The following is a 23,457-nucleotide window of genomic DNA, read 5'->3' as shown; positions in this document are numbered from 1 at the left end:
GCAACTTTAATTGAAAGGGGCAAGGATGTTGAATCTTGAACAAAAGCTTGCTTTATTCAAAACATTAATCATGGGATTTAAATTGGTGTTAATAAAAACAAAACACTAACAATCTGACTACAAATCCATACTCCTCTCATTGTTCAACATTCACACTTTGCTTTTATGAGATTACCAGTTCACTAGTTCTCCTGTCATCACAGAGTAGTCCATCTTACACCAAACCTGGTGTTCTGCGTAAGTGGCCAGAGGAGCGGCAGTGGGGACTTAAAGTTTCAGGCTTTCTTTATAGATCAGAAAGAAACAAACTTTTTTTTTCCGTTTGTAGGTTGTCTTTAATGAAAAAAAAATTTTTAAAAAGAATGAGCAGTGGATCGTGCTGTACAATTTTTTGTCAAAATGATGCCTTAAATACACTCAAATAAGTCCAATGTGATAGATTCAGAAGACTTGTTAAATATCCCTCTAAATGGCAGATGGCCCTTCAAACAAACAGGACTGAACATATATATAGTTTTCTTGCTGGGAGAAGTTTTTCCACTATTTTAATTTTGAGATGACAAATATTAACATCTAACAAAAAAATAATATTAAAAAGATGCAGGTCTAAAATCATAAATAACTAAACCAAGATGGCTAAATTAAAGAAGGAGCTTAAATGAGAGGAACCACATGACTCAGGGGCGTTGTAACAAAGTTTTGCTGTTTGCTGTACTGTAATTTGGATATAACAAAACAAATGTTATAATGCAGGCACAAGCAAGGAGATTCACAGTCAAAGAACAGGATCTCTAACTCAACCTGTTTCTCCCATTTATTGAATGGCTCTCTGAACAGATTATGATCTAATATACAAGAGTACACAGCACAACAGGGTGAGTTAAAACTAGTGTGATAATTTTAAAAGAAATCAGCACTGATAAACTACAATATCTTGGATCAGCACTTCCCATACTAGTTCATAGACCATGTGGTCCACACAACAATTGCCTGTGGTCTACGAAAGCTCACTGGCTGAATAGTACTGACTTTTTCCCTTGTTTCGAGCTGGTAAAATGCACTGAAGACATTTCTAGCACTACTTTTCCATGTAAACAATTGCCATAAGTGCCACAGGGATGTTATGCAATCCTAAAATGGGAGGGAAGGTATCCAAAAACAATCTCTTTATTGAGATATTGTCTGCACTAAGGAACAATTTAAGAACCCCTGAATTAGAATTATTATATAATTATATCTATAAAAACAAATGGGCACATCAGGTTTTAGAATCCCTGTTTCCTTAGGGTGAATGGTACTGGTGCTTTCTCCCAGTGAGAACGGATATTTTTGCCAATAATTCAGTTAGTCTGGATCTCCTACTACAAAGCTAACTGACAGGTTTCAGAGTAGCAGTCATGTTAGTATGTATCCGCAAAAAGAAAAGGAGGACTTGTGGCACCTTAGAGACTAACAAATTTATTTGAGCATAAGCTTTCATGAGCTACAACTCACTTCATCGGATGCATGCAGAGGAAAATACAGTGGGGAGATTTTATATACACAGAGAACATGAAACAATGGGTGTTACCATACACGCTGTAACAAGAGTGATCAGGTAAGGTGAGCTATTACCAGCAGGAGAGCGGGGGGTGGGTGGCTTTTTGTAGTGATAATCAAGGTGGGCCATTCTCAGCAGTTGACAAGAACGTCTGAGGAACAGTGGGGGTGGCGGAGGGAAGAGATAAACATGGGGAAATAGGTTTACTTTGTGTAATGACACATCCACTCCCAGTCTTTATTCAAGCCAAAGTTAATTGTATCCAGTTTGCAAAATTAATTCCAATTCAGCAGTCTCTCCTTGGAGTCTGTTTTTGAATTGCCACTTTTAGGTCTGTAATCGAGTGACCAAAGAGACTGAAGTATTCTCCAACTGGTTTTTGAATATTATAATTCTTGACGTCTGATTTGTGTCCATTTATTCTTTTACCTAGAGACTGTCCAGTTTGGCCAACGTACATGGCAGAGGGGGATTGCTGGCACATTATTAGTATCATTAGTAATATCATTAGTATTAGTAATTAATTAATTAGTAACTAGATATTAGTAATATCATTAGTAAGACAGCCATTACCTTATTAATTCCGTATCATTCCCATGCTTCCCCATTGTGAGCAACATTATCTGATTTATATTAATTCTTTTTTGTTATATCTGACACACTGTAACCTGTTCATCTTGGTTTCCATTTCTTTGTAATTAGAATAATATAACACTATTACTTTATAGAACCTTCATTAAAAGACAGCAAAGAGCTGAACAAGCATTAATTAGTTAAATCTCCTCCTGACGTAGCTACTTTTTAATACTACCACTTTATAGATGGAGAAATTGAAGCAAGGAGAGGCCTCAGTGATTTGTCCAAGGTCATTCAACAAATCAGTAGCAGAGCTGCAAATAACAGCCACATCTCCTAAGTCTCATCTCCAGGCTCTAGTCACAAGAACGTTTTCTTCATCTTTTATTTTACATTACAGTTTTATTTTAATGATAGTGTTTTCCTTTGTGGATTTAAGTCAGACTTCCATCATTATTGCAAAATTGTTTCTTTTTTTTCATTTTTAAGATGTTATTCAAAAAGGTGACATACAGACAGCTCTGAAAACTAAGGCCATGTGTACAATAGTGAGCTTACAATGGCATGGCTGTAAAGATGCAGCTGCGCTGCTGTAAGATCGCTCATGTAGCCACTCTATGCCAATGGGAAAGCTCTCTCGTTGACAAAATAAAACCACCTCCACGAGCAGCAGTAGCTATGTTGGCGGTAGAAGCTTCTGCTGACATAGCGCTGCCCACACTGGCGCTTCTGTGGTGTAAATTATGTTGCTCAGGGGGTATTTTTTTCACACCCCTGAGCGACGTAAGTTATACTGACAAAATTGGTATTGTAGATATGGCCTACGTCTTCTCTTTATTCAGAGGTATAGCACATGCAGTGGCAATGTAACACTGCCCCATCAATGAACTAACATGCTTCAGACCTGACCTGGAGCAAACAAACCAAGAGGGTAGCAGAGACTGAATCTTGGGCTAGCTGCTGAGACAGTGATAGCCAACAAGAAAGCCAACTCTGATGTATGCACTTGTCCATTAGGAACTGGACTGATACCATCAACTCATTGTGTGTCAATAAATAGAAATCAGGTGTCAACTTTCAGAAATTCCCTTGGTTGAATTCCAGACAGTGACCTAGCAATGAAATATAGACACAAACCAGATTATGCAAATTGCTCTGGGAATTTATGCAGAACTCCAGTGTGAGCAGATGCCTTTCCCAACCTTCTGTAAAAGAAGGTCTGAACACACTGTAGTCAAAAACTAATCCCCCACTCCCTGGGGCTTAGCTTTTTTAAACAAGAAACTAACAATAAAATAACAGTTGCTTAAGCTTTCTTGGTTGCGCTAAAGATTCTTATATCAGGACTGTTTAATCCACACCCTAGAGGGGTTCTCAGAACAAAATTTTTGGTGGCCTCAGAATGCAGCCACCAACTCTTGCTGGTGGCCACTCTGACAAATTTTCCTAAAATACTTCATTAACTTTAGGAAAAACAAATAAATATGCACATATACATGTCCAAATCATAATTTATTTATGTAGGAGTTTTTTTTTGCAGACTCAATAATAATGTACAGTTGTAAGTTGGTTCCCCTGGTCCTGGTGCCTTTCCCTGTCTTCCTCAGATCCCCCTGATCCCTGCTGTCTTCACCCACTCCCCTAGTCTCCCCATCACCTTCACAGGCCCCCCTACTTCCTCCCCACATTGCCCTGAGCTCAATTCCATGGCCTCACATCCCAGGCTCACCCTACTCCTTGCCTCTCGACCATGACGCCTAGTAAGACTGGCCCTGCTGAAGCTCCGCCCCCCTGGGCTGAAGCCCAGTACCAGACCCCCATGGCTGAAGCTGGCGGGAGAGGGAGCTGAAGTCCATCCCCGGAGTCCCTTGGCTTTGCCCCTCTCCCATCTCTAGCCAGGAGGCTATCATGGCTGCAGGAAAAACCCCTGGTGGCGGCATTTGAGAAACGCTGCCTTAGACACTATCTATCCAAAGAGCCACTCCCGCCTCCCTTGTATCTGGCTGGACTAACAAGCCACCTATTTCAGTGAGTCTGATGAACCCACCCCCAGCTTTCCCTGTTAACAGGGTGGTATGTTTCAGGCAAACACCATCAGTGTAGGACATGGAATTTCAGAAAAGCCAGAGCTTGTAAAAAAACAAATTTCAGGACATTTCCAAATTTTGGATAATCAGAGTTAAACTGTATCTGTCACCTGAGCCACCTAGTCCGCCTTACACTGGAATCCTTACTCACACAAAGTAGTTTCCTTGAAACAAGTAAAGATTACTCCTGTGAACAAGGTTTGCAGTACTACGCCATTAATTTTCTTCAGAGGCGAGGGTAAGACTCTTCTTGTAAGGATTACTCCTATAAATGAGAAATTGGGCCCTTAATATTCTTTGGAAGAGGCAAGGTTTGAACAGTAATTTTGTAAAAGTTTCATGTTCTCTGCTGCACTCTGGAACCTATGCAGAGTTAGCGTAATTGTGGGCATGCATTATGTTTTCAATCTTATTTAAATTATGGCCAATAAAAATAGTATGTTAATATAAAGTATTCTTATTTCACAAAAAAAAAAACAACCCCAAAATAATGAGAATCCATGGTGTTATAGTGTGTGACTGTACAAAGAGCCTCCAGTGCCTCCATAAAATCTTGATCAGAAACTTTGTTTCGAGTTATTAAAATCCAGATTAATCTAGGGCATCTCCACTGGATTGCTGATTCAAATACTTCCTGTTGTAAAGAAACTTCTAGGTATTTTGCAGTACAATTTCTTTGAATTTGGGCTGAGCTCTCTGCATCTATGGTAGCAGAACGATATCTTGAGGTGACAAAGTTAGGTTTTTTTCTGTTTAAGTTTTGGCCCATATGACTCACTGAGATACTGGGGTAATGGGTGAACTACAAACCACAACCTGATATTCAGACCCATGTTGCCAGTGGCTAGTGAGAAACAGCATGTGATGGTCGGGAGGAAGGAGAGGTGTACTGGGTCAATTGCTGGTGGAAACTGCCAATGTCTACAGATTGTTTATTAAGCAAAAGTTATGCACACGATTCCTAAAAATCAGATGTCAGCCTGTCATCCCCTCAAGATGATGTTGGCAATTTAGCTCACTATCAAGAAGTTTTGAATCTTCCTCTTTTGATTAAGATCAGTATTAAGTAGGATGTGGCAAGGGAACTCACACAGTATCTAGACATATCACATCTCCTTGAACCTTGTCACACTAGTTACAGATGTGGGTATGACACAGAAACAGCCCTTGTTGCTTTATTTTATCTCCTTCTTGCAATTGGTAATGATGATAATACCAGTATGGATGTTTGATATCTATCAACTGCCTTCAACATCGTGGATCATGAGCTTAGATGCAGAAGTGGCTGGGTTTGTTCTTGAGTGGGTCTATTCTTTCCTAGCTGAGAGATCCAGAAGGCTCTTTCTTATTATTGCTGGGGGTTCCTCATTTTCACTCCTCTTGTTAGAAGTACGCTTGATTTCACTACGAGAGATGGGGTCATACACAATAACCACTGAAAATTTCTACTGACTTTCTGTGGGCTTCCACAAGTTTTGAAAAGGTCCAGATTCTGATACCCTTACTCACAAGTGAAATACTATTGTACTCCATGAGCATTCCCAATGGAGTAAGATACTACTAAACATGAGTAGTTAGGAGGCATGAATGATGACAGTACCTTTAATAAACCGATCATAAGAAAATACTGTGTCTCCATCTCAGCTGATGCAGACAGTGCAAATGAGCACCTTGTTCAGTGTTTGAGAGAGGCTGGAGCACAGATAGGAGATGCTTGAAATCCCATTCAGATAACACGGTGATATTTGTAGCTTAGGGGAAGCAATCCAAGAAATTGGTGGAAATTATATTGGCCCCCCATGTCTGCCACTCGGTATTTGAGTTTGCAATTTGGGAATAACTCAAATATCTACTATACTTTCTAAGAAAGGACATTGGGATTTCTACATGGTGAACAAACTAGTTCTTACAACATGCATCAGTGACATTTTGTACTTAGCAACGAAATAATGTTATTTTTCATTCGCTGAAATATTTAAAGAATAGAAAATTTTCTGCATCAAGAGAAACTGATCTATTTGCCAAGTTTTTTTTATCTGGGAAAGAAAGCATTGTTTTCTTCTGGCTTCAGCCAATATTTTTTGGTAACATGCTAACTTTTAAAATATCCTGTTAAAAAAATATTATAAAAGGTACTGTTCTGATTAGTACCATCTGAAGACTTTGAAAAAATAAAAAGTTAAATGTTCTAGTTACAAAAGCCTGAAAAACAGCCTCTGACATGGTCAATGACAACATTTTTCATACTTGTTTTTCTGCTGCATGCCAAGATTGCATCCTATTAATCAAATGTGAAATGTGACAACTATGTAAAATTCCATTGACTTCAGTGAGGCTCTAAATGGGCATGGAGGTCCACTAGGTGGTTTTCTTTGCAAGAACGGGGTTTAGGTGTTCGCACATTTGTGCCCGTAAGTGCGAAAACTAAACTAATATGGCCAACAATCTCTAAACCAACCACTGTTCAGGCAGTGTCATTTCTGGTGTTTTTATAAAGACAGATATGTTAAAGCAAGTTTACAATGATTCATTAGGTCTGCTCATTGGCCCAAATTATGTCCTCACTTACACCCCTACATGCTCAGTGACTTTAAGAGGAATGCCTAGATGTAACTCCTAGCAGAATTTTGCCCATTAACTTTAGCATTAAAATATACATATTTATAATTGATGTATATTTTTAAAAGGAGACTTTTACACCCTTACATAACAGGAGAAATTTCCCCAGTATACTACCATCCAGTTTTCCATCTTAAGTCTAACTTAATACCAGAGAAGACTTACCAGTTTAACATCAATGCTTGTGGCATTGGCATCCAAGGAATTCTCTATCAGCTCCTTCACTACACTAACAACTGATGTGATCACTTGAGAACTTGAAAGGAGCCGGACAGTTTCAGCTGGCAACTGCTTCATCCCTGGGCTTTTAGAATCAGAGGAGCTGGATGGAAAGAGATAATAGAACAAGAATTTAAAGAGTGTATTACAAACATGATGACATTTTTATTCAATCACTTTTCAATTATCAAAAATGCATTACATTTAGTTAGGTGAATCATGCAATTAGGGAAACAGTAAGAACTATACATTCACAAGGAGAGATCTTGTGTAGGGTCAGGCCCTATATCAGAAAAACACTAGTATGACAGTAGAGAACTTCTACATTAGACAATGCAAGGATTCAGAGTAATATTGAGCAACGGACAAAACAGTACATAGTCCCATGGTTATTTTTTCAGGTACATTTGTTTTCTGTTCAATACCAATGAGAGCACTTACATGTTCCTTGATTAAATGATTACAGTATATGGTCCTGATCCTAAATCATATCTGTATAGGTGGACCCCTCTTGACCATGAGGAGCCCAGGATTGGTGCCAAAATCTGAAAGTCACAAACCCCTCTTTTTTCTAACCCTTCTGACATCAGGCTTTTTAAAGTCTACCTAAAATTACTGAGCTATTACTCAGATATGTTGTGAGGCTGTAACGCATATTGACTTAACTGGAGTTATGTGCAATCTAAGAGCAGAATATGGCCCACAGAGGGCTGGGTTTTGGTCTGTTAGAAATGGTCATATTCAGTGATAGTGTGGACTAGGGCAGAAGCATGAGAATAGAAGCCAAGGACTCCAAAACTCTAATCCTGACTCTTCTATAGACTCACCATGTGCCTTAAGCAGGTCATAAATTTCTGAATGTATCCGATGAAGTGAGCTGTAACTCACGAAAGCTTATGCTCAAATAAATTTGTTAGTCTCTAAGGTTCCACAAGTACTCCTTTTCTTTTTGCAAACACAGACTAACATGGCTGCTACTCTGAAACCTGTTATTAATTTCTGTTTCTATATATCCCTTATCAGTAAAATGGGAATAATACTTACCATACCTGCCACAAAGGGGTTCTATTATTACTTATAAAACACTTACATACTGCCATAAAACATACACAGTGCTTTACAAATAAAGATAAAGACATATTCCCTGCACTGAACTGTTCACAATCTAACATCCTGATCCTGCAAATGCTTATGCATATCTTACCTTTACATACCTTGAACCTAATTATACTCACATGTAAAGTACACGCATAATGGCAGAATTGGGGCAATAAGGTGGATATTAGTTAATGTTTATACAGCTCTTTGAAGATTTAAATTGTTATATACATGCCAACTATAATATTATTAGCTTTGTCTTTAAAAAGGACAGTGACAGAGAATTTCAATAAGCATTTCAAATAATTTTTAAACTACTGATTTTACAGTGTCCTCTCAGACACTTGAGCATTTCCTCTGCAAAGTTTACCCTTAATCAGTTGGTAAATATTGATATTTCCCCACTGTGTTTTAAATTGAAATTAGCATGACTGATTGTGTAAAAACAAAACAAAAAACTCCAACTTCAGCTTGCTGAATGTTTTTATTTGACCATAAGTATCACTGACACTAAGTTCTGGGGATAGTCTACGTTGACAGACGCAAGCAGTGGACCTATAGAAGGGATCTCAGCAACAGCTATTCATGCACAACAGCCCCACATCTTTCCCCCTTCCTCTGTGAGAGCAGACAACTCTATATAAAGGACACTCCATAGGATAGTGGTAAAACTCACAATCTAACATAGGGTGCACACTGCTTGCCCACTATGGAGTCCAGCTCCACATGGCCTACCTGAAGCAACTATTCAGGGAACAGGGGATCTGTCAACAAACAGGATCAGAGGCCACTGACTTCAGAGGAAGGGGGGCAGCTACATAGACTGCTCCATAAGGACATGGGAGCAGTTCTGTTACCACTGTGAGCCCCTAGATGGAGGGTTTCTTTCCTCCACACCAATGCCTTTATAGAGAAAAGGGCATTTGGACTGGGCTGTGGAAAGAGGACTGGTCTCTATATATTAGTCACAGAGACCTCCCTTCAACCTGGGCATCCTTCTGCCTGTTCATTAAGAATAGTCAGTCTTTAAATAAAAAGAGACAAGATTATTTCTCTCACAGGACAAGGGCAAAGATCAAAAGGTGGCAGAGCTGGACTCTCTGGTGGTTAAACCATACACACTGCAACCAAAGCAGGGCATATGTGGAAACTGGTTGAATTACAATTGTTGTTGTGAGGGTCATAAATTTGAATCTCTGGATATCTGTGCATGGAAAATCTCAACCATAACTTTAACAGTGTGCGTATGGGGAAGGGGAAAGGAGTTGTTACCCCATTAGCTGATAATACAGTGTATATCCACTTCTAAGATAATCGCTACAGCAGTGAGAACTTCATGCTCTGGAAAAACTGTTGCAAAAACTAACCATACACACAAGCCTCTTTCAAGTCCCTAGCCTATTTTATTCTATATAGATTATTATACCACACCCATCACCATAGTGTCTGAGTGCCTTCAAGTAGTGTGTTGGGTTTGTTTGTTTTTTTAATATAGATGCTGCTATGTGTTTGTTAGAGAAGGCAGGTCAAAGAAGTGCACCTATTATGTGGAGAAAAAGTTGGTGAAGGTTTGTGATGGTCCTGAGTTCTTGGGGGCGTTCATCCCCATGGTCTGAGACTGACCCTGAAAAAGCCTCTGTTTACTGCACTGTCTACTCCCTCCCCACTTTTAAACCCACATTTACCTGCTTATCTCACACTTTAGTATCATTTCACCTGTACTGCTGTACCTTATTCACATCAAAGAGCGGAACTACACACATGAAGTGACAGCAAATACCAGTGAAGCTAACAATCCAATGATAGGTTTCAGAGTAGCAGCCGTGTTAGTCTGTATTCGCAAAAAGAAAAGGAGGACTTGTGGCACCTCAGAGACTAACAAATTTGTTTGAGCATAAGCTTGCGCGAGCTTTTGTGAGCTGCATCCGATGAAGTGAGCTGTAGCTCACGAAAGCTCATGCTCAAATAAATGTTAGTCTCTAAGGTGCCACAAGTACTCCTTTTCTTTTAACAATCCAATGTTATTTTAAACTCCCTGCACTAGCAATTGAAACCTGCCCCCCTCAGCCTGTGCTCCCCTCTCCACCTCCTGGGCCTTGCTGAGGCTGAGGGATGAGACAGTTGTCCACCTCCGGCCTCGTTCCCAGAGGAGCTGAGGGAGCACCCACGACTCCCGCTACACTCGGCAGAGGCTGCTCGGCGTTTCTCACCATCAGGCTCCTCCTCGCCGCCGGCCTTTCCCTCGGGGCCCGGCCGAGGCACTTGTCTCTTCCCTTCCCGCTGTTACCTGTGGCCTATGGCGGAGGCAAACAGGGACTCCCCGCTACACGTGTTGCGCTAGAGCCGCCTTCCGCCCCAAAGATCAACCCAGTGCCGCCTGCTTCCGGGCCATCGGCGCCTGCAGGTGAGCGTAGCGCCATTACCTGCCGCTCCCGCCGAGTCTAGCTCCCGCGTCCCGGCTCTGCGGCGCGCAGGGCCCCGGGGGGGGGATCGCTGGCCCCGCCTCGCTGCTGGCCCCGCCCCCCCCGCCTGCACCACTAGGCGGCTGGCGCGTACGGCAGCAGCGCCGCGCTCCGCAGCGGGCAACCCGCCGGAGAGCAGGTTGGGAGCGGCGAGCTCGGCAGCGGGGCGATCGGTTCGGCGCCGCGGAGGGGAGGCGAGCCCAGGCGGTAGGTCCCCTTCCCGTGGGTCGGATGGAGCAGCGGGGAGGAGGGTTGTGCCCAGGGGAAAAGGGGGCTGCCGTAGTTGTGCGAGGTGGTTTGTGTACAACCCAGATCCAAAGGGCCCCACAAAGAGGGCTGCACTCCTCCGGTAACAAAGCAGCAGCAGGCCCCTGCACACACACAATCTCTTGCGCTGCGGCTTGGATAGGGGCCTACCCCTGTTTTTCTATAAAGGGTCCTATCTTTCAGTGCATGGGATCTCTGCCCTGCAGCAAATGGATCTAGTTTGCTGGCGGGCTTTGACGTCTGCCTTTGCCCTGATTGTATGGCAGATTGGCCCCGATGGAGCAGAAAATGAAACGAAGGGAAGTTTTCAAATTCACACTGAATGCAGGTAGCTAGAATCAGGATCTAGAGTGGCTATTGTCTGAGTGAAGCTGCTTTGTAGCGAGAGTGTGTGTAGTCTCCCATGCTGCAATCTGCAAAATAGCGAAGATGCATGATGGGGGGGAGTAAAGGTTTTACCCCTATCTGCCTCTCAGCTGGGATATAGAGTAGCTGGCCTCTTGCTTTAATAGGGAACTCATTGCTAGTATATGATAGAAGGATAGTTATTCCTCTTTTCAACGATTGGCACCTGCCTTAAAAACTCTGTATTCAAGTGGTCGAGAACTAAAGCATTTTACAGGCCTGGGGACACTCACTGTCTTCTGAAACGTTTTAAAATTTCGTGGGCCAGATTCTAATCTCTATTACCCTGAAGACTATATCTGGAGTTAATTCCATTGGCTTCACTGGGCTTGCTCTGCATTTGGGCGGGTGTGACATCAGAATCTGATCTCTCTTTGGTAAATTGTGTGTGACGATGAAGCTAGAAGGGGCAAAAACAATTGACGAACACTTAACTTGATAAATGGCTTTTCAAACAGATTAACTGTAGCAGTGGCCACTATATGTGTAACATATATTGCAACAAAGCCCGTTGCCAATTGTGCCCACATATCTATTCTGGGGACACCATCACAGGGCCTAATAACATCAGCCACACTATCAGAGGCTCGTATACCTGCACATCCACCAATGTGATATATGCCATCATGTGCCAGCAATGCCCCTCTGCCATGTACATTGGTCAAACTGGACAGTCTCTACGTAAAAGAATAAATGGACACAGATGTCAAGAATTATAACATTCATAAACCAGTCGGAGAACACTTCAATCTCTCTGGTCACGCAATCACAGACATGAAGGTCGCTATCTTAAAACAAAAAAACTTCAAATCCAGACTCCAGCGAGAAACTGCTGAATTGGAATTCATTTGCAAATTGGATACTATTAATTTAGGCTTAAATAGAGACTGGGAGTGGCTAAGTCATTATGCAAGGTAGCCTATTTCCTCTTGTTTTTTCCTACCCCCCCCCCCCGATGTTCTGGTTTAACTTAGATTTAAACTTGGAGAGTGGTCAGTTTGGATGAGGTATTACCAGCAGGAGAGTGAGTTTGTGTGTGTATGGGGGTGGGGGGGATGTGAGAGAACCTGGATTTGTGCTGGAAATGGCCCACCTTAATTATGCACATTGTAGGGAGAATGGTCACTTTGGATGAGCTATTACCAGCAGGAGAGTGAGTTTGTGTGTGTGGTTTTTGGGAGGGGGGTGAGGGGGTGAGAGAACGTGGATTTGTGCAGGAAATGGCCCAACTTTATTATCATGCACATTGTGTAAAGAGTTGTCACTTTGGATGGGCTATCACCAGCAGGAGAGTGCATTTGTGTGGGGGGGTGGAGGGTGAGAGAACCTGGATTTGTGCTGGAAATGGCCCACCTGATGATCACTTTAGATAAGTTATTACCAGCAGGACAGTGGGGTGGGAGGAGGTATTTTTTCATATTCTCTGTGTATAAATAAAGCCTGCTGCAGTTTCCACGGCATGCATCCGATGAAGTGAGCTGTAGCTCACGAAAGCTCATGCTCAAATAAATTGGTTAGTCTCTAAGGTGCCACAAGTACTCCTTTTCTTTTCACTATATGTGTGTATGCATATGTGAGGAGAACATAAGAATGGCTATACTGGGTCAGACCAAAGGTCCATTTAGCCCAGTATCATGTCTTCTGACAGTGGCCAGTGCCAGGTGCCCCAGAGGGAGTGAACAGAACAGGTCATCATCAAGTGATGCATCCTTTGTTGCCCGTTCCCAGCTTCTGGCAAACAGAGGCTAGGGACACCATCCCTGCCCATCCTGGCTAATAGCCATTGATGGACCTATTCTCCATGAATTTATCTAGTTCTTTTGTGAACCCTGTTATAGTCTTGACCTTCACAGCATCCTCTGGCAAGGAGTTCCACAGGTTGACTGTGTTGTGTGAAAAAATACTTCCTTTGTTTGTTTTAAACATGCTGCCTATTAATTTCATTTGGTGGCCCCTAGGTCTTATGTTATGAGAAGGAGTAAATAACACTTCCTTATTTACTTTCTCCACATCAGTCATGATTTTATAGACCTCTATCATATCCCCCCTTAGTCGTCTCTTTTCCAAGCTGAAAAGTCCCAGTCTTATTAATCTTTCCTCATATGGCAGCCATTCCACACCCCTAATAATTTTTGTTGCCCTTTTCTGAACCTTTTCCAAGTCTATCCAGTATTCAAGATGTGGGCATACCATAGATTTATATAGAGGCAATATGATATTTTCTGTCTTATTATCTATCCCTTTCTTAAGGAGGGTGGGAATTGTTTTGCTTTTAAACTTTCTGTAACTGGTTTTTCATTAATCAGACCTTAATGTGAAGTTTCTGTCTTACAGTTGTGCTGTACTGTTCTCTTAAGGGTCTAGCTGGCTTGGAAAAGCCCTTATTGCAGCATGGTAGCAAAAGGGGTTAAAAAAAGAAGTCAATAGCACTAAATCACTTCTGCCCCATTTATCCCTGCCCAGCCTCAGCACCCTACATGGAAGAGGCAGCATCAGCGTGTGGACTAGAAACACAATTTACCTTAAATATAGGCTGAAAATAGAGCTAACAATTAGAGTTTGACCAGGAGGTCTCTTGGTCAGGGGCCATCTGTAAAGAAAAGGAACTACAGTCCTACTTGTCAGACTGAGGGGATGCACCTAGAGCCCCTGAAATCAGAGGACCAGCTAATTCCTTTTTCCTTCTGAGACAATAAACTGCATGGAATTCAAGTTTACTGTATATGCCTTTCAGCTGACACCTTAGAACTGAGCTCTCACCAGCTTGCATTGACAATGAAAAACATCTGAGGGTTTTCATAAGAGTACAGATTGCACTATTCTCACTGCTTAATATATCCTATTTCCCCTCAGTTCCCAAACAACGGTCACCTCTCATATGCACATCTCACATACACCTTTTTCTGAAATGTGCTGAATGCCATTTGGGTGCTGTCTTCCGCTCTAGAGGTGGCTGCCTTTCTGTGGTCTAGCATGTAGAACTTTAAAGTGCATTGAGATGAAAAGTTATATAATGTTATATGCATTCATAGTTTGTAAAGAATAGTTCATCCATTGTGTTTCATTCCTCTTAAAAAGTTTCAGTACGCCAAAAAATGGCTTGGATTCTGGCCAGAACCAGAGCTCATCTTTGTGGTTGAGAGAGAGAGTCAATCATAGAATATCGGGGTTGGAAGGGACCTCAGAAGGGCATCTAGTCCAACCCCCTGCTCAAAGCAGGACCAATCCCCAATTTTTGCCCCAGATCTCTAAATGGCCCCCTCAAGGATTGAACTCACAACCCTGGGTTTAGCAGGCCAATGCTCAAACCACTGAGCTATTCCTTCGCCCCCTCTTTTATTAAGCTGATTAAATTAGAAGACATTGCAGAGGCCAAGGCTTGGGTGATTTCTACAATTTATATACAGTACTAGAACAATTTGGATTCTCCCCTTAAACTGTTTTGTTGATGGTGGGAACCACTACCACATTTGAAGGCAGAGAGTGTTTCTGATTTGAGCGTTGTAATTCATCCTTTTATGTGCAGATTTGGAAATAGGTTTGTGCAAGAACTCACTGCAAACAGCATCACCCCAGATGAATCTGTGGTTTGCAAGATTGATCTGTCTATCTAATCTTGCTAGGCTGATAACTTCAGTTGGCCTGTTTTAGGCGGCGAGAAATATATTTTTCTAGAAAATGAGTAGAAGTAGTTCTAGCCTTACAAGCCATGACACCATGAATGAGGCACCATTTTTTTAACAAGTGATGGATAAAAATGGAAGATGGCATTTTAGAACCCAGGACCAAAAGGGTGGGGCAGAGGAGGACCGGGACTTCTCCACCTCAGGTGCCTCACAGGCAAATAAATTATTGTGAAGCACTTTTCACTTAGAGATCTCAAAGCCCTTTGCAAACATTAAGCCAAACAAAACCCTATCAGGTAGGAAAACTGAGGTACAGAATGCTTGAGTTATTCTAGTAGCTGAATCGTTGGGTGTGTTTTGTTTTTGTTTATTAAGTAACAAATTGCAAATCCCAGTGGTGATTGAACCTGGTGATGGCTACAAGCATGGTTGAGAGGTCTATTTGTTGAGACTATTTCCATCACTTCACACTGATTCAACTTACATTATAGTCTTCAGACTGATGTTTGGGGGTGTGGTGTGCATGATTGTGTTGATTTGTGTGTGGGTTATATTGCACTGGAAAAGTTGTATGGATTTGTGTGAGTAGAAAATGAGGGGTTTGTGCTGCATGTGTCAGGTGATTGTGTTTGTGTCTAGGAGGTGGTGCTGGAAGATATGTGTTGATTTGTATGGGTGGCAGTTGGACACACAGGTGTTACAGTTCGGACAAATAGTCCACCATGCATGCATTCTCCCTCACGCAACCTAATAAAATTGCCACATGCAAATTTGCTGTACAGTAAGGATGGTGACTGGCTGAATTACCTATGTTGTAACAATGGTCTCTAGGGTACTTGGCATAACATATATACAGATCATACTAACAGGTTTCAGAGTAACAGCCATGTTAGTCTGTATTTGCAAAAAGAAAAGGAGTACTTGTGGCACCTTAGAGACTAACCAATTTATTTGAGCATAAGCTTTCGTGAAGTGAGCTGTAGCTCACGAAAGCTTATGCTCAAATAAATTGGTTTGTCTCTAAGGTGCCACAAGTACTCTTTTTCTTTTTACAGATCATACTGTAGCTGTACACCACATAGGTATAATTTGTAAAGTTAAAATGGGTGAGAACTTAAAAATTGGACAGTAACAGACCATGAGTCCCAGTGATGACTCAACCTCGGGATATTATGAACTTCAACCATGGCTGTAACTGTTTCCATCACTACATACTGACTCTTTGGATATTCTAGGTTTCAGAATGGCAATCCTCTAATCTTGTTGTACAGATATTCAAGATCAAACTATGAGTCAATGTCAGAAGACAGAACTTTTGACTTCAAAGTCCTGTGTTCTACCCAATACACATGCTCTTTCTAGCTGTGTTACCCCATTAGAGATTATTTATAATAATAGTCTCTCTCCTGGTCTTAACATTATATGTGAGATATACTGACTATCTCTAATATATGAATCCTGTGATATCAGTCTTCATACAATTTTATTTTTATAGAGCAAAATGAACGTAGGAGTTGCCCATAGCGAGGTAAATCCAAACACCAGGGTGATGAACAGCCGTGGAATGTGGCTGACCTACGCACTTGGAGTTGGTATGCTTCATATTGTCTTGCTCAGCATTCCCTTCTTCAGTGTTCCTGTTGCATGGACCTTAACAAATGTGATTCACAATCTGGTGAGTATAGTACTCTGTCTTGTAACAGACATTAAGAAATTAGCTGGCACTTATGTATATATGTTTGTGTGATGTAGAAGAGGAGAAAGATACAAAGGACTCTAGGTTGTGTAGACAATGAAATCCTAAATGGCCAAACAAACTGTCTTATCTTCTGCAGTGAGCTTACTCACAAGCCAGAGTATTAGGCATTTTACAATGGAAATTTACTGTTTTTAACAAGGGCAAAAAAACAGAGAAGGTAAAAGATGCGGTTATTGATTTTAGTGTTCAGCCAAAGATTTTTGAATTGGGGAAATGGTTTAAAATGTTTTTAAAAGTTCTTAGAAAACTAAACCAGAATGTTACAAATCATAAATGCCAATTGATTGCTAATAACTATGCACTCTGTCCTATTTGTAAGGAGATGAGCCTTAAATATTAGTGGGAGTAGCACACATATTGAGGAGAACATACTCTGTGTAACCCCCTTGTATTAGCTATTAATCTACCTGAAGAACTCTGAGGCAACCCAAAAAAAAAAAAGTTACAGCATTTTACACAATCCTAGGATGGAAACATCTACTGGGCTTTATGCTTCTTGTTTACACTTTGGAAGAAGGGATTATATTAGCTCTGCATGATATAAAAAAGAACCCCCTATGTTCACACAGGGCCTGATCCAGCCCTCACTGAAGGCAATAGAAAGATAACTGACTTCAGTGGACTCTCGTTCAGGACTATAATTAAAATCTTTGCCCCAGATCCTGAAAACACTTATGCAGTAATTCAGTGGTACTACTGATTTGTATAAAATTACTCACGTGCATAAGTGTTTGTCCACTCAGAGCCTTGAAAAATAATTCTCGTAGAATCATAGAATTTAAAGCTGGAAGATGATCTAGTGGTCCCAAGTCTGACCTCCTATATGTCACAGACCACCAACACCATCCAGCATCTATGTGCTAAACCAACAACCAAAATTAGACCAAAGTACGACAGCCCACAGGAGACTAGACTATTGTGTGCCACAAGCAGAGAGTGGGAGGGACCGAGGTGCACCAGTGCTCAAGGCCCCCACAATGGCAGGGAAATTATTAAGTGAGATATACCCAGATAATCTGGGCAACTGACTCTCACCCATATGCTGCAGAGGAAGGCAAATAAACCCAAAGTCATTGCCAATCTGACCTGAAAAAAAATGCCTTCTCTTTTTGCTCAAACTGCCTTTTCTGCCTTAGGATGTTATAATTTTACAGTGATCATTTAAAATTTTATAGATGTGAGTATAAATGTTATGTCAAGGTTAGAGAACCAGGGGCACAGTTCATCAGTTTGTGCCATAATTGAGATTCATTTATCTAGCATCCTGAGACCACCAACAACCCAGGATCAACAATAACGGCATGTCTACACATACAGCGCTCCTGTTGGCATAATAAAACAACCTTAGCGAGCAGTGATAGCTGTGTCAGCGGGAGTTGGTGTAACTTACGTCGCTCATGGAGGTGATTTATTCACACCATTGAGCGACATAAATTATGCCAACATAAGCCATAGTGTAGACATAGCCTAAGACTTTACATGATCTGCCACTATCTAGGGAAAAGATTGCTATCTTAAGAAAGGATGCTATCCTAAAAATGCAGTGTAAACATAGTTCTATTCAAGGGCTCTTGTTTTACTAACTAGACTAAAAGTTACCGAAGGGGCTTCATCACATTCTCTTCATCACTACAGGTTTCAGAGTAGCAGCCGTGTTAGTCTGTATCTGCAAAAAGAAAAGGAGTACTTGTAGCACCTTAGAGACTAACAAATTTATTTGAGCGCTTTAATATTGTGTTTTATGACTACTGATTAGCAGCTCTGAACTTGTTAGAGCTCTTATTTACAGTCTGTTCCACCATATAATCTTTGCTATGTAATCTAGTGAATAGGGCATGAGATTGGGAACCAGGAAACTTTGGTTTTAATCCTGGCTTTGCAATTGACCTGCTGACCTTGAGCAAGTCACTTCACTTCTTTGTGTGTCTTTCTCCTTCCACCCTCATGCCCTCTTCTCCCTGTTTCTATACTTTCTGTCCAGGTTGCAAGAGGTTCATAGCAGGAACTCTCTTACTATGTGCCTATACCTGTGCCTAGCATGATATAGCTCTGATCTCTGTTGGGGCCCTGAAGAGGCTACAGTAATACAAAACATTAAATAATAATAATTAATAATGCTACTTTTTACAAAAATTTCTTTCCCCAGGGAATGTATGTATTCTTACATGCGGTAAAGGGAACTCCTTTTGAAACACCTGACCAGGGGAAAGCCAGGCTGCTAACACACTGGGAGCAACTGGACTATGGAGTACAATTTACATCCTCACGAAAATTCTTCACAATCTCTCCAATAATTCTGTGAGTTCTGAACTGTTAGAATCATTCTATCTTGTGTGTGTACTTGAAATTTAATATAATATATATATTTGGAATAAAAACCTTGAATTAATCAATTAGTAATACTTTACATCTGTTAAATCTTTTTTTCCTCATTTATTTTTGTCTCTATTTGATAGGTTTACAGAGCATGTGTTTGGAGATTAAATTAGTTTACAATCATTCTTTTCCAAGCAGATTTGAACCCCGTTATTGAAATAGAGGCTCAATTTTGCAAATATTAACAACCAAAAGGGTCTGTAGAATTAGGCTCTTTATGAAGCTTAACAGAACACTTTCCTCATAAAGTACCGTGTGTATGCTGAAAACAGTAACTCGATTCTCAGTATTTGTGATTTCAACTTCTGTAAGCATCAAAAGTGCCTATCTCACATTTTCTGTGATCTTCGCCATACTTCTTATTGAGTCTGATCCATAGCACTTCATGTCAGTTTTGCATTTTGCTAGTAGGATTGTTTCTATTTACGCAAGTTATGTAACAATGTAAATACAATTGATCAAAAACTTCACACACACCCCAGCCAGTGTTGACGGAATTGTAACGGCAACAACTATGCAAATAAAAGGAAAGTCAGTTAAGTACTAAGGGACCAATCCTACAAAGTGCTAAGCGTCACCTGCAGGATCATGTCCTACACCGCATTTGAAAAACTTACCAGACACCTAGTAGCCAAAGGACTGAATCTACTAGTAAGCAGCCAGATTTAGTGATAGGTAGCCATCAGCAAGATCCAAGGACAGCGTGCTGATGAAAGACCTATCCTTGTCCCCATCTGCTGAGAAGCAAGGAGCATGCCAGAATTCCTAGCTGCTCAGGGTCTCCAGAGGCTTGTATGGAAGATGGCTAGTTTGTTTTTTGATCAAACTTGAAGCTTCCTTCTGCTTTTCTGGCTCTGGGGGGGGAAAAGGTCCTTTCTTGCTATTCTCCACCTTAGAGCCTCCTGGGGGATAGGATGCACACTACCGTTTTCCTCCCTAGCCTTCTAGCTACTTCAGGGGAATGAGATCTGTGCCACTCTGCCCCATCCCAGACTCGTTTTTTCTGCCCCCTCCACCCAACCTCAAATTAGTCCAATACCTGCCTCTGGTGTTTGTTCACAGACTTTCTAAGCATCAGCTGAATGAAATTGACCTGATTCTATTCTCAGGATGCTAAATTGCAGCAATAAAACATCTCAGAGTCTTGCTATAGTTGTCCTCTTCTACAGCTTGTAAAAAGTGTTAGCAACAGCAGCACTGAGCTGTCTACAGACTTGGAAGAAGAACCCTAAATTGGTTCATACTTAGAAGGCTATTTCAAAATCATACTGGCAAGAAACTTCTTAAATTTTTAACACTACTACACAGAAACGGATGTCATTGTCTTCTCCATTTTTTCAGGGAAAGCCTCCCATTGCAAGACGTGGCAAGAATGCAAGAGCATTTTTCAAGCCCTGGCTTACACAATATGTAAAAACATCCCATTACGCCACTTTAAACAAAGAATAGTCCCTCGCCAAAAAAACCCAAGGAAATTCACAATTATCGCTTTGTTTTGTGGCTCTTTTTAGCAAAGAAGTAGACTGTAACAGCAGGAAAAAGGGTGAGATAGCTGGAATCTATGGTATGTTCTCTAACTTTTCCAGTTGAACTGGTTGTCAACTAGCTAAATTACAATAGCAAACTTGCAGTGGAAACATCAAAAGGGTTGCAGGCTTTTTTTTAATACTTTGCTGACTGATCACAGGTCACTCAACTTCAGTGTCCTCTTTGCTTTAGAGGACTTCAAATTCCTTGTCACAGAGTTTATTAAACTAATTAATATTTATGATAAATTTATTTAGGTTAAAATATAAAACTAATAACACCTTGTGCCATTTAAAACCTGAGTTCTCAGCTGGCCTTGTAACTTTTGAGTATGAGGACCTCAGGTTGAAAGGGTGGGGGAGGGAAAATCTAGCTTTTGTTTTTCAGAACCCTGACCCTAGGGTTGTGGGAGAAAGATACTCAGGCCATAATTTGCCGAAACTATAAAAGCATCTTAAAGCAGGAGAAATATTTCTGTTCTGTCCTCCGCCCCACCCCCCAAATCCCTTGAATCCTTTCTTAGTCCCCTGATGACTTTACAGTTGTTTTTTTAAATTCTCTTCATTTAACAAAAAACAAGATTTGTCAGTTGTCTTTACTCCCTTTGTTTCTGCAGGTATTTCTTGGCAAGCTTCTATACCAAGTATGATCCAGCACACTTCATCCTGAACACAGCTTCTCTCTTGAGTGTGCTTATCCCCAAGTTGCCACAGCTTCATGGTGTAAGAATCTTTGGCATCAACAAATACTAATCAGAAGATGTGAAACTGAAGTGTTCTGACCAAAACCTGCCATGGCTACTGCTTTTTCTCAGGTGAAGGAATGGGTAGTCTGCTGTGCCATTTATCTAGTAACATACAATGAGATACTTTCACACCTGAGATCTAATTGCTACTACTTTGGATGCTGTTTGGAAGGCAAGTAGACTTTTACAGGAAGATGCTTCTCAGTATTTAATGTGAATGGTAAATCTTTCAGAGAGAGGTTTTCCATGAGGAACTGGGCAGGCCCAGCTCTAAAACGTAATCAGCACTAAGAGAATACATATGCCCAGGTGACACAAGTGACTTGCAAAGAAGGTGTGAATAACTTAGTTGAAACGTAGGGGCAATTTTCACAAATCAGCCAGATAGCCGTAGTAAAAGCAAAGCAAGTTAATATGTAAACCCGGAATCCTCTGTTGAAGAACTGGTGAGGCCTCATGCTTAGATTATGTAAAAGTAGCCAGTTACTGCTTTTGGATTATAAATGGTTCACTTTTATAGTTTAAGGGTTGTCTGGCAACACCTAAAGGTAGACAATGTAGTTGTTTTTTTTTTTTAACCTGGTTACTGCTGAGATTTAATGGTGTACTTATATCTGTTCCTGAGACCTTAGTTACAAAGACATCTCCAGTCCTATGTGTCAATTCAGGGGATTTCTACATCAGCTTGCTAGCCCACTTTTCATATACTAATGAAATACGTCAACATTGTTTTAACTTTCCAGACAGGGCTGCTAATCTGTTTTGAGAAACTAAAGCACAGAATTTCTAAAAACAGAAAACTTCTTATGGTGTAGATTTGGGCAGTCTTCTTTATTTGATTGCTAGGCCATGTTTTAGTGGTTAAGAGGTCTATAATGGCCTTTTTTTTTTTTTTTTTTTTTCTTTTTAAGAGGAGAGGCAGTCCAGTTTTGCAGGTTGCTGGAATATCCAGCAGAAACCACTTTCTCTAGCTAGTAAAATCACAAAGTAAAAGCCCAAACTGGTGGTGGGTGAACAACCAAGCTATAGATGTTAACTGTATGGTCCAGCAGAAGAAAATGTAGATGTTTGCATTTCTTGGAACACCTTGACAAGAAGTTCAAGAAACATGCAAGAATCTAAATTTCAGGGGTGACTCCACTACTGTATAGTACTGTACTACCCTTGTGGATAATCAGCTCTGTAATTAGAGTGATGGATGTATATGCTGGGGCCTCACCATTTAGTTTTGTGTCTTGAAAAAGAGAGAGGATCCTGTAAGATATGCAGAGTAACTGCCAAGTGAAAGCAGCTTAGCACATTTTGAACTGGCTTGGATTTGGGGTGGAGAGAGAGGGGAGACAGGAACTTCCTTAGGTTATCATAAGAACTGTGGCCTTTAGGAGCATGGCCCTAGTTTAAGCCTTGGCTACAGGGATTACAAGAATGTTCATGCAGCAAAACCAACACCTATATAAAGATTTGCCTTGCAAAATTCAATCAAGTTTTTAGCCACTGGTGGGCGTATTTGTCTCCCTTAGCAGGAGAATTTTTCTGGCTACTTTGGCTGATGGAAGATTGGCTGTAGTTTATCAGCAGTGCGCTATGAAACTTCATAGTAACTGAACGGCTCGTATGAACAGATGAATCTTCAAGTTAAACTAATAATTATGAATATAAAGTGATAACTGGCTACTTTAAAAAAAATCAAGTTTGCTTCATAGGGCTATGCTAGCTCTCTGAAAGTGTCTTGTTTTTGAAAATATTGTTTTATATAAAGGATAAATGATAATGACTGAGACTAGGAATCAGTATTGTACTTTGTACTTTTGTTCATTTTAGCAAAAAATTTACAGCTGGTGATGTGCTTTTGTAAATAGATTGTTGATAGTAACATAGGATTAGTGTTTGAAACACTATGTAAAACTTGTCTAAAATTGAATAGGAAAATCTTTTCAATAATTGTACAACACATCACTGTACTAGGCTTTTTCCTTTTCTCCTCAGATACTTTTTTCCCAATGGCTTATGTGGTTTACAGCATTTAAAATAATTTCCCTATGATGGTTTTATTTCTTTGTAGTATAAAACAAGTTGTTCAAAATACACATCTGGCTTTATTCTTTCCTCTGTAAGAACAAAACACTATATTACATGGTACATTTTACTCCA

General features: G+C 40.7%; 2 protein-coding genes across 15 annotated transcripts in view; one reads left to right on the top strand and one right to left on the bottom strand.

Moving 5' to 3' along the window:
• Positions 1–23,457, bottom strand: part of PMS1 (PMS1 homolog 1, mismatch repair system component) — a 101,718-nt gene that overhangs the window by 76,076 nt on the left and 2,185 nt on the right. For 8 of the 13 annotated variants that reach the window (XR_012154333.1, XM_073306163.1, XM_073306164.1 and 5 more), the window contains one exon: positions 6,988–7,144. Coding sequence is in view for 11 of the 13 variants with exons in the window: in XM_073306163.1 (XP_073162264.1) it covers positions 6,988–7,144 (157 nt within the window). In the remaining 2 variants the exon portion in view is untranslated. Of the gene's footprint in view, positions 1–175; positions 260–6,987; positions 7,145–10,349; positions 10,661–11,868; positions 12,025–23,457 lie in introns of those variants that run through there. The other 5 variants (XM_073306153.1, XM_073306155.1, XM_073306154.1 and 2 more) reach the window with 5 other exon arrangements.
• ORMDL1 (ORMDL sphingolipid biosynthesis regulator 1) lies at positions 10,662–23,393 on the top strand. 2 transcript variants are annotated; one of them, XM_073306181.1, is made up of 5 exons: positions 10,662–10,808; positions 16,395–16,574; positions 18,805–18,956; positions 20,546–20,598; positions 21,178–21,322. In XM_073306181.1, the coding sequence occupies exons 2-5, from the start codon at positions 16,401–16,403 to the stop codon at positions 21,228–21,230; spliced, it is 432 nt and encodes a 143-aa protein (XP_073162282.1). In that variant the 5' UTR covers positions 10,662–10,808; positions 16,395–16,400; the 3' UTR covers positions 21,231–21,322. The 2 variants fall into 2 exon arrangements, with proteins under 2 accessions (XP_073162282.1, XP_073162281.1); XM_073306180.1 differs by lacking the exon at positions 20,546–20,598 and having other exon boundaries at positions 10,670–10,808; positions 21,178–23,393.

This window comes from Lepidochelys kempii, chromosome 11, assembly GCF_965140265.1.
Source record: "Lepidochelys kempii isolate rLepKem1 chromosome 11, rLepKem1.hap2, whole genome shotgun sequence".
In the NCBI taxonomy this organism is placed as follows: domain Eukaryota; kingdom Metazoa; phylum Chordata; order Testudines; family Cheloniidae; genus Lepidochelys; species Lepidochelys kempii.
Note: the sequence above shows the minus strand (reverse complement) of the source record. Positions and strands in the feature narration are given on the sequence as shown.